Raw genomic sequence first — 11852 nt, forward strand, 5'->3', positions numbered from 1 at the left:
AACATATAAAGAAGACCCTGCTATTGATATACCAACTATCAGCATCTACCACCTGAAAAAAGCATAAACCAAAGCCCAAGCTAAAAGTGATAACGAAGACACAGCCACGAAACACGCATACTCTAAAAAGGTGAACCCAAAGAAGGACCATACAAAACAGTTCCTAAAATATACAAACTAGTTTATGAAAAAATATGAATATTCACAAACTGATGCAATAGAAAGGGTATTTAACGAATGTCTCTGATATAGCAGGGGGTGGACTTGGCTGAAGGCCAAGTCACCCAGCCAGCCGTACTTTGCTTTTTTATCTCCTAATTGTCTTAATTTTTTAATTAAACATATTTCTCAAAAATTTACCAAAAAGTGAACCTCGTTTTTCACATACTGAATGCAAAACACAGCACTCTACCAGCTACTAAGAAGAAAATTAACTATCCCAGCTGAAACCAGGACAATCTCTCTGAAGTAATTAATGTTAAATTACAAAGAAAGCTGTGACTCCAACTCTGAAATTCAACCCTGTATATTCAGTAACTTGAAGATATAGAGAGACAGTACTTAAGATACTTTTCACTTGCATTTAGAGAAGAGAGGCCACTATTTAATCTCTAAATCATGTCTTATGGGAATTTGAAAACATTTTAGCCCCTGGATAGTTGCATACAATGGACATAGAGACAAAAGTTTTGATGTATTGGGGAACCTGGACTGTGTGGTGCACGTATGACAGAGAGGAATTAAAATAAAAATTAAATTAGCTATATAATCTGAATACCCCTCAGCACAAAGCCGGGATGAGTGGGCCTCGCGCGTGCGCCTATGGTACCTCTGGTGCCGAGCGGTCGTCCCTGTGAACGTGGAGACCATCTCAGCTCGCTGGTGTCACGGCCCAGACCGGGCCTAGTGCCCAAGACGATGTCGAACTGTCATGCTCCCTGATAACCGTTGCCAGGCAGCAAACGCGCAAGTGCGCCTGGGAGAGGCAGGGAGCACTCCCTTCTATAATGAACAACACGTCTATAAAACTATGAGGGCTCACCCGGAAGAGCTTCTGTAAGGGCGGTGCTAGGCGCCGTGGTTGCTCTTGAGAGCGCAGCGTTTTTCCTCAGTTAGGTTTCTCCATTGTGATCGGTTGGCGCCGCAGACATCTTCCTCCGGGCTCTGTGCCTGCTGGCCTCCGATGCAGGGCTGCCCTCTTTCTGCCCGGCTCAAACTGTTATTATTAGTTCGCACTGCACACTGAATGATGCTTTTACGGGGCTACGGAACTGCTGGACCGTGGGGATGGCTGACGCTGCTCCTGGTAGCTTGCGTGGCATGGGCCTCCGAAATCACTTTCGAGCTGCCTGACAATGCCAAACAATGTTTTTACGAGGAGATTGTCCAGGGCACAAAGTGCACCCTCGAATTTCAGGTACTCCGTGCTTTCCTCGACCCCCGGGGAGTCTCTTGTTATTTCACTTTTGCCGTTAGTATTAGGAATTTAATACTGATATAAATTGATGGGCACTAAAACTATGTTATGCAAACAGCCTACTGAAATGTTGCTTCTGCTGCTTGGTGCCTCTGAACAAATCTTTATAGCATGTTATTGAATAGATATCTACATATTTCAAATAATATGTCTATTATTTTTAAAAGCTTCTGTATGCATATAAAAAGGATGCGCTATTTGATAGAAGTTTCTTCATCCTTTAGGATGCTTTATCTCAAAGGCAAGAAGTTTGAAGCAAGGATTAAATTTAACTACCAGTCTGAGACCTATCAGAATCACATTACAGAATAGTAAGCTATGAATACCTAAACTGCCAGTTGCTGTTGTAGTGGAAATAGGATAGCTAGTGTGATTCTACAGAAGAACATGCTATGGACCAACAATAATCAAAGACTGACAATTCTCAAGACGATCATATGAAGTTTTGAGTTGCTTGTAGATATAAGTTGAACATGCTGGTGTTGGAAAAAATTACTGTCATTTGTTGTGCAGGAGTAAGGAAGCATAACCTCCAGAACACTGCTCTGTTGATGTGATAAGTCAGGCTGTAATACCTGTTCTACTGAGCATATGCCATTCCTGCAACATAAAGCAGCTTGACCTAATAGGCTAGTTAGACAGTTTAGGTCATACATAAGAGCTGGTTTATTGATTTTTGCAGTCTCAACTTGCTGAATAAATTGTATGGATGGGCTTGTGGATATAATAAATTACTGATTTATTGCAGTAATGTCTTTGCCCCATCAAATTTAATCTACTCTAGCCTTTGCTATAGTACTAGTATCTCAAAACAAAGTAACTAAAGTTTCCTTCATAAACTGTTAGAAATCATAGTTGACATTACATATCCTCAATTAAAAAAAAAACTTATTTTGAATTGTTCTGTGAGTCCTTCATAAGATGATGATTTTTTTCAAACTCGATAGAGTTATAAATTAATGCATTTTAAAACATTTGTCAGATCAAACAATTTGCAACGCTAGCTGAATGTCTGTTTTGCTTAAGACAATTTCTTGGGTTTTTTTCAGGTGATCACTGGAGGTCATTATGATGTGGACTGTCAGTTGGAAGGTCCTGATAGTTCTGTATTATACAAAGAGATGAAGAAACAATATGATAGTTTCACATTTACTGCATCCAGAAATGGAACATACAAATTCTGCTTCAGCAATGAGTTCTCTACTTTCACACACAAAACTGTGTACTTTGATTTCCAGGTTGGAGAAGATCCACCACTTTTTCCTAGTGAGAACAGAGCAACTGCACTTACTCAGGTAAAATATTGTGTTTGACAGTAACTGTTAGGTGGAGGAAATGTTTTTCAAATTCAACTGCATTAGATATCTATATCGTTGTTGAAAATGAATAGGTCAGAGCTTCTTTAAAATAAACCCTTTTACTAAACGTGATCCTTTTCTGAAAATTAGGATTTATAGAATGCAGAGCTGAGGAGGAATTACCAAGTGATTAAGCATAAATTAGGGAAAATATACAGTGGCCTAGAGTTTAAGGGAACTTTTTTATGCCATGATTCTATGTCTGTGGAAGTGTCGATTTCATAAAGTGTAAAATATCAATGGATCGAGGTTTTCAAAATTCCTGAACTTTGGAGAAATTTTGAGAACAATTTGGTTTTATATTAAAATAGTTTAGAGTCTTTTGAGGCAAAGGCTTGAATGATTTATATCTTATGTAACTGTCACTTTTAAAATTGGAAAAGAATTCTAGCAAAATAAGCAAATGAACAAAATCAGTCATACTTAACTGGCTTTTAGATATGTAATTTATAAGACACTTAAGTGGCAAAAAAAATATTCTTGCTTCAGACTTTTTTCCTAATTTTTTTTCTTTCTTCATAATTTTAACTTTATGCCACTTCTGCCTAAACTAATCAACCAACTTCACTTGGAACAGTAACTTCATGAATTCTAACATTCTTACACTATAGTTGTTACCAAATTTCATTTTAAACAATCATGGGGTACTGACTCACTTTCAGAAGATAAACAGATAATGGTAGAGGCTTATGTGTAAAAAAGATCTAGGTCTTGGAAAACCTGTAGTATGTCTATTGAAGAGGTTTAAGATTTTTCATGTTAGAGAAAGGAATGTGATTTTTATGAAAGATGACACATTTAGTTGGGCAATTTGGTCTTGAGTGTTTATTATATGAATATGGTAGGGAGCATCCAGGAACACTGAAAAATAACAGTTGTCCTTTATCTAATCACTTTTTACATATGTGACTAATATAAGGATCTCCTGACAAAAGAACATGTTGAGGTCAGCAATCTAGATTTCAGGCTTTTGGGAAACTGAAGTTTGGGTATTATGCGATGAAGAATCACATACTTCTGAAATTTAAAAGTGTTTTAATATCTACTATGCAAATCTTAATGATATAAGAAGCTTATTAGCTATCCAAATCTCAAGAAAGACTGCTTGTTTTACTGGAACGTGGAATTAGCAAATGTTGGATCACTGGCATATTTCAATACAGTGTTTATATTTACTTTTGAACCCAAACATGCATGAATTTTAATATTCAGTTTCTGGCTCTTAGAGTGCATCACTTTGTATTACATCTGCAGTATTGCACACTTTGGTACTTAAGTCAGTCACATTCCTGTGTCTAAAATTTGATTAATATGTTACAATTATAGTATTTCAGTCTAACAGTGGACTGAGATAATCCTTCATTTGTAAAGCTATGTGAATCCTAATTTTAAATATCAAACTACAGAACTTCACAAAACAAGCATTAGAAGAGTTCTTAATTGAGCATGTGTATTTATTTGCTTCTCTAGATGGAGTCTGCGTGTGTTTCAATTCATGAAGCTCTCAAGTCTGTCATTGATTATCAGACTCATTTCCGGTTGAGAGAAGCACAAGGCCGCAGCAGAGCAGAGGATTTAAACACAAGAGTAGCCTATTGGTCAATAGGGGAGGCAATCATTCTTCTTGTAGTTAGTATTGGGCAGGTATTTCTCCTCAAAAGCTTCTTCTCAGATAAAAGAACCACAACAACCCGTGTTGCATCATAACTGGTAGTGATAATGCTTCAGGTCATTGTGTTAGTCACATGCGAAATTACCGTTCTCCATATAATTGTAAGTACAAAGAACTAAATATATAAAACATCTAAATGTCTACCCCTCCTCATTTATTAAAAATCACAAAACATAACCCACAAGTTATGAAAGGGACACCCAATTTGAAATATAAACTTAGTGTTTTCTGATACTTGTATTAAATATCTGGCAATGACCAGCCTCTCTGGTTTTGCTGATTTTAATCCAAATTAAGTTTGACTTTACTGATATGATTGCCCATCTGTGTTATAATGCTTTAAAAGAACCTGACAATCTAGTGTCTGACGTGAAAGACAATACTCATGAAAATTTGATTTGACTTGAATTTTCAGGCTAAATGTGTTGGATTATAAACAAGCTAATGTGATTAACTGTAGTTGTGAGATGTATTGCACTGTTTTGATTTGCTGTAACAAAAAAAAAAAAAAAATCCAGTTATATCCTTTGCTTATCTGTAAAATTGTTGCAAGCTTGATACTACATATTGGTGCAAAGTCTCCACCTGCCTGGTAAATCTCTACCTTCAAAAACTACTAAATTTTATACTTGAGTGTATTTGTCTAAACACACACTTTTCTACATTAAAATATAATGCATTTCTTCTTTTACAATGTTTTACTAAACAACTAAAATGAGACTACTTGAGAAACATGCTTTTTCTAGTCAAAAATTTTAAATCTCCAAGTTGTTTTTAAAAATGCAATAAAATGGGGAATATTGTAACTTTGTTACTGAAGCTATGCAATTTCTACCAGTGCTGCTGCTTGTCACATTTAAGACTAGAGATAGTTTGGTTTTTATCAAGCAGTTCAGCACCAGCAGCAGTTATATTGCATCCATTAGGAACGTGCAAAGCTTTTAATTAAATTGTTTTCCTATTAAGAAGCCCATTTAATGCTAATACTACATTGTGTGAGTGCTGTGTGCTTTATTTCCCTGTTCAGTGCACTGATACATTATGACCTTGTGCATGTAATTGCTACTCTTCTGTTAGCGGTCAAAATGTTTTAAATGTTTTGTGATATCTTTTTGGTAGATTTGTAGCTGCATTGCTTCCACTGATCATATCTTTAGTTTATGTATTGTAAAAAAATCTTGGTTTATTTGGATGTAGAAGATAGTAAATGTATGTACATACAAGTACCTTTAACTGAGCCAGTCAAAATAAGGAAAGACTTCTTCAGATGGTTCTGGAGGAATAAATTAACTTGGACCAGTTTTTAAGTGCACACAAACAAAACTAAGATAAAAAAACTGAGTTACTAACTCTAATTCAATAATATTCCACTTAAACTAGTTTTCAGCAAGCAGAGAAAGAATGGTAAATTCTCATTACTTGCCTGTATTATTTTCCAGGAAAAAATTGACAGGATTTACATGTGCACTCAGATACCAAATAATCGATCTAAGATGACCTAAGATGCCTTTAAAATGGTGTGGTAATTAAAAAAAAAATCTCCTTGTCTCTATTCTAAACTTATAAACTACACTCTCACAACTGAAGAAAAAAAACTTTAACACTTCAAAAATTAGTTAAAAGGTAACAGGGATATTAAAAAGTTTAATATTGTATTCAGAATTATGTATAATGTCTTTCTATCTTGTATTGAACTTGCAATATTGCAGTTCCATTTTTGAGGTACCAGCTTACCTGAAATTGTAACAAGTGCTTTCTTTTTATATTACACATTTGAAAACTGTATATATATTTTTAAATAAGTGATTGGATAGGATACAATAGAACACATGCTACCACTTCAACACTAGGTGAAAAAAATCACAATGCATTTATCTTTTATTATTATTATTATTATTGCTTTGTTAAAGCTGCATATATGAAAATAATAATTTGGTTAGTGGTGTGAGATGCAACTAAATGACCCTGGGTTAAATGAAAGAACTGTTTGAAGTTGTGAAAGGTTTCAACTATTCCTTTGATGCTTTCTGTTTGCATAATGTGTTTTTATGTCCTGAAATGTTCATTGTTGTTTTAGTTTGAAGGGAGGGGAAGTCTGAATAGGACAAAAAGAACCTGTGAATATTGTGTGGGGGAAATACAAATTAATCATAGAATGGCTTAGGTTGGAAGGGACCTTAAAGCTCATCTAGTTCCCACCCCCCCACCATGGGCAGGGAACCTTCCACTAGACCGGGTTACCTAGAGCCCCATCCAGTTTGGCCTTGAACACTTCCAGGGATGGGGAGTCCACAACCTCTCTGGGCAACCTGTTCCAGTGCCTCACCAGCCTTACAGTAAAGAATTTCTTCCTAATACCTAATCTAAACCTGCCATCTTTCAGTTTGAAGCCATTACCTTATAAAAAGAGATAATAATAATATTCCCTCCATGCCCTTATAAAAAGTCCCTCTCCAGCTTTCTTGTAGGCCCCCTTTAGGTACTGGAAGTTGCCATAAGGTCACCCTGAAGCCTTCTCTTCTCCAGGCTGAACAGCTCCAACTCTCTCAGCCTGTCTTCATAGGAGACGTTTTCCAGCACTGTGATGAACTTAGTGGCCTCCTCTGAACCCATTCCAACAGGTCAACATCTTTCTTGTGTTAAGGGCCTCAGAGCTGGATGCAGCACTCCAGGGTGGGGTCTCACCAGAGTAGAGCAGAGGGGGAAAATCAGCTCCTTCAACCTGCTTATCACACTTCTTTTAATGCAGTCCAGGATACAGTTGGCTTTCTGGGCTGCAAGTGCACATTGCTGAGATATGTTGAGCTTTTTGTCCACAAACAACCAGAAGTCCTCCCAGAGGCTAGTCTTGCTCCATTCTCCACCCAGCCTGTACTTGTGCTTGGGACTGCCCTAACCCAGGTGCAGGATCTTGCACTTGGCCTTGTTGAACTTCACAAGATTCACATAGGCCCACCTTTCAAACCTGTCCAGGTTCCTCTGGATGCCATCCCTTCCCTCCTGTGTGTTGACTGCACCACACAGCTAGGTGTTGTCAGCAAACTTGCTGAGGGTGCATTCAATCCCGTTGTCCATGTCACCAACAAAGATGTTAAATTGTGCCGGTCCCAATGCATCACGTCACTGCTTTCCACTTGAACATTGAGCCATTGACCACAATTCTTTGAGTGCAACCATCCAGCTAAGTTTTTATCCATCAAGTGGTCCATCCATCTAATCCATGTCTCTCCAGTTTAGAAACAAGGATGCTGTGCAGGACGGTGTCAATTGCTTTGCACGAGTCCAGGTTGATGATGTCTGTTGTCCTTTCCTCATCTACCACTGCTGTAAACCCCTCATAGAAGACCACCAAATTTGTCAGGCATGATTTGCCTTTAGTGAAGCCAGGCTGGCTGTCACCAATCCCCTCCTTAATTTCCATGTGCCTTAGCATAGATTCTAGAAGGATCTGCTCCATGATTTTGCCAGACACTGAGGTGAGACTGACCAGCCTGTAGTTCCTTGGGTATAATATATATTCACATTCATATAATATATGAATGAGATCTGATTTGCTTTTTGGAAGAATAATGCTTCTGAGTGTCGTAGGTAAATTATTAAGAGAAGTCATTGTTATGGGGTTAACTAAAAGGGTTTTATTAATGATTAAGCGATGATCAAATGATAATTAATGATTGAATGAAAATGAAATGATAATCAAATGGTGATTAAGCAATAATTGAATGGTAATTAAACAGTAATTTAAATTATTATTTAACCGATAATTAGATGGTGGTCAAACACCCTACTACTTAGTACACTCCTAATAATTAATCTATAGCTGTATATATAGACATCACTAGCATACAATATACTTTTAGGCTGAATGTAAAATGTTGCTTACCTTTTTCTAGATAATTAATGCTGAGTAAGAGGTCTCTCAAACCCAAGGACTAACCTTGAGTCATCCCTGTTAAGGGAGAGATTACCACCATGCAGCCTGCTGCCATACAGGAGAGCTCAATGGGCTCAAGGAGGCTATGGATATTTATAGCATCAGGTGTATGTGCAGAACAGCTGTAGCAGTTGTAGTTTTGTTTAGTCACAGCTCAGGCTGGCACCGTTAGCTCCTGATAAGACATGACCTAGGTTCATTATTGTGTTGTGCCTGCAAAAATATATCTCCTAAAGAGCAGATTATAATAATATAAAACTTCATTTTGGATCTTGGACAAAATCATTGTCTCCCCAAGAGATAATGATAAAGATTTACCAATTTTTTTTCCTACTTTTTCTTTTTATTTACAAGCTTATGTTTAGTCTTCCTGTATAATGCTTTAAGCCTGTGCTGGCATCATTTCTTAAACTTCAAACACCTTCTGGCATCATCTCATATGACACATATGGGTTGCATTGCTTCTGTATACCTCCTTGGCCCCAGCAAGGAAGACATTAGTCTAACTTCTGATCCATTTTTAACCATATAAGAATTAGGCCATCAGCATTATATCTGTAATGACAGGAGCAGTCCTTCCAAAACAAACCAGAATTTGGAGTTAGATTTACATTCCTGGGCCAATAGTTTCAGGGACTGACTGATCATTGGATGAATTGTCCATGTTTCAGATGTGACTGCAAATATAATAGAGTAAGCCTGAAGTAAATGTGAACAGAATTATTTGAGAGGAGAACTACTGCTTATGGGAACAGAACAAATCTCGGTAGCTCTACATTAGTTTTATAGTATAAATAGGAAGGCATATAATTAGAGTACTGCATATATATGTCACAAGGCCATGCTATTTAACCAAAGTGAAATCTGTTCCAGTATTGTTGGGGCGCGTATCTTTCTCTGGTCCGCCCGGTGTTCGGCTGGACCACCTGCTAGCTCTGATACGCCTCAACAGAACCGTTGTGTGGGTTCTTGGCTCTGCCACACCTTTACCTTTGCTGTCACGGCCGTGGTTTGAAAGAGGGGAAACTCTCGAGGCTCGGGAAACAAAGGTTTTATTCGGGGGTCACAGGGAAGCCCCTGGCCCCAGGCCCGGTGCCTCAGGAGAGAGACCCCGAACCTGGGCTGCAGGGAGTTTTTGTCCAAAACAATTCAGGGTGTGGAATACAAGTTGTAAACCAATAAAACAAAGCAAGGTGGCAAGTGCCAACTGAATTACATAAACACTAACAAATCAAGGTAAATTGGGGAGGGGTCCCTGCGGGATCCACCAACCACTGGCCGAACCTTCAGACCTTGGAGATAATTGATGGACAGAGGAGGGGAAGATACATTGGAAAGAATGGGTAGGGATTCATCCCAGGGAGGGACCAATGGAAGACAGTCTTTGGGCAGAGACCTGGATTGTCTTGGAAACTCTTATCAACTTCTGACAAGAACACATTCCAGGATAGGGGCCCACTTAAGGTGGCTAAAGAACTACACTAAAGTTACAATTAAAACTATACTAAACTTATAACTAAAACCTATAAAACAATTCCAGCATCCCCACACAGTATTACTAAGAAAAAGAGATTCTTACCACTGTACAAATGTATTAGTGTGCGTATGTATGCATGTCTACATGTACCTACAGGCTTTCAGATGAACAAGAGCAGTTCAGCTATCTTTTAATTATGTCATAGATGATAAGTCAGATACTGTAGTTCTTTTTGTGGATTGTATCTGTACAGCCTATATGCATTCCTCTTAAAAAGAGATATTTCAAATTAGCACCAAACACATGTTTAACAGACCCTGGGTATGGTGTGGAAGGGAAGCAAATTACCAAGGAACAAAAAAGAGGAACAAAAAAGAGTTATAAGTTTCTTGAGTATGTTCATAAACCGGGAGCACTTAAATTATATAGAAAATACCATTTTGAATTTTAGTTTATAAATGTCAGTTGATAGGACTGGAGCCAGTTTTGTTCTTGGTGAGCTCATTTTCTTGATGCTATATTCCAAAGCAAACATCTAACAGGGTAATGGCTAATCTGATTAGTAAAATGAAGTGTTGCATTATTATTAAATTATTTTCTTGCTTCATGCCTTTGTCAGGATGGTATTTTGTCATAGCCATGATGGTCTAAAGGACAAAGATGAGACATGGGTTGCTGGAAAAAGTAATATATTTTATTAAATATCTGGTATGGTAAGAAATGACCAAACTTGCAGGCAATCAAGACTGATTTCCAAGTTTGTACACCCAAAAACTTGTTTAATTTTTCCAGCTGTATCAGTCTCATAATGTCTACCATCAAACCACATCCTGGTCTGTTAAAATTAGTTTCTGTTTGTTAAAACAATGAAGGAATCCTGAGTTTGAAGTAAACAAAAATTTTAACGAAAGTTTGGTACCCTAAGTTACTTCACTTTTCCCTGATTTTCCTTTTCTCGCTGTACTCGTATGGCATTACAACTCTCTCATTGTGCAAATTAATTAAATATCTCAATTAGAGGCAAGTTCTTAGAGTTCATCAATCATTGTTCTCACAGACCACATGCATAATAATACTTTCAGCATATAGGCTTACTCTGGTTACCATTTAAACTACTTAAAATATTTTAATTTCTTTAGGTCTGATCCCACTTCTGCCATATGTCCACGTTTCTCCAACTCATTTGTAGAATGCATTTTGAACTTTGATAAAGCATATGTTTATCTATGGCTTTGTATTTGTTAAGTCATATTTATATTCTATATTTTGCAGGATTTGGTATATTTTTGATTTGTCCATTTAAAAGACCACACTTTGTTATATATTATTTTTTGCTTTTTTCCTGACTGTGATGTAATTTAGTGGCATCTTTCTAGTTTGGAGGTATGCATAATACTCTAAGCACTCATGAAAGTTGTACTTGCATGGTCTTTCTGCATAAAGCTAAAAATCATGTGTTTGGGTTTTGGCAAGGTTTTTTTAATGTGCTATCCTAATTATAAGCTTCTATAAAAACAACTATTAGCTTTTCTTTCAGCATTTCTGCCTTCTTCCATTAGCATGAATAATAGGTTCCCTCAGTCAAATGAGGTTGTGTTATTTCAAAAATAATTACATTGGCAAATCGTTTTTGAACATGTGTTTGTTGTAATGGGCAGTAATAACTCCAAACAAACTCCTTCACCAGATAGTAGCAAAAAGGCTAACAGCATGAGTACAGGTCAGAGAGACTCCAAACAAATAAATGAATTATGCAGCCTCTGCTGAAATCAGGGAGCCTGCAAGCACAGCTCTGGGACTTTGCAGTAGAAATGAGAAGACTGAGGACATTTTCTGTAGGTTTGTGATTCTGCACACTGAAAATGATGTATATGTTATCTGGATCCAGAACCTGCTGCAGAATAAAATTTCTATTAAACCTGGAATAATCTTTG

The 11852-nt window shown here is 37.3% G+C and overlaps 1 protein-coding gene across 1 annotated transcript; it reads left to right on the plus strand.

Moving 5' to 3' along the window:
- The first annotated feature begins 1065 nt into the window (after positions 1–1065).
- Positions 1066–11649, plus strand: LOC310922022 (transmembrane emp24 domain-containing protein 7-like). Its single transcript, XM_083882309.1, has 3 exons — positions 1066–1417; positions 2527–2772; positions 4306–11649. The coding sequence occupies exons 1-3, from the start codon at positions 1247–1249 to the stop codon at positions 4540–4542; spliced, it is 654 nt and encodes a 217-aa protein (XP_083738435.1). The 5' UTR covers positions 1066–1246; the 3' UTR covers positions 4543–11649.
- Positions 11650–11852: the final 203 nt, after the last annotated feature.

Source organism: Zosterops lateralis, assembly GCF_965231275.1.
Source record: "Zosterops lateralis genome assembly, chromosome: W".
Taxonomy (NCBI): Eukaryota; Metazoa; Chordata; class Aves; order Passeriformes; family Zosteropidae; genus Zosterops; species Zosterops lateralis.

Coding starts and splice junctions, on each gene's coding strand:
- LOC310922022 (XM_083882309.1), top strand. CDS start 1,247: ATGATGCTTTTACGGGGCTACGGAACTGCTGGACCGTGGGGATGGCTG. Junction 1,418..2,526: donor AGTGCACCCTCGAATTTCAG/GTACTCCGTGCT, acceptor GGTTTTTTTCAG/GTGATCACTGGAGGTCATTA. Junction 2,773..4,305: donor GAGCAACTGCACTTACTCAG/GTAAAATATTGT, acceptor TTGCTTCTCTAG/ATGGAGTCTGCGTGTGTTTC.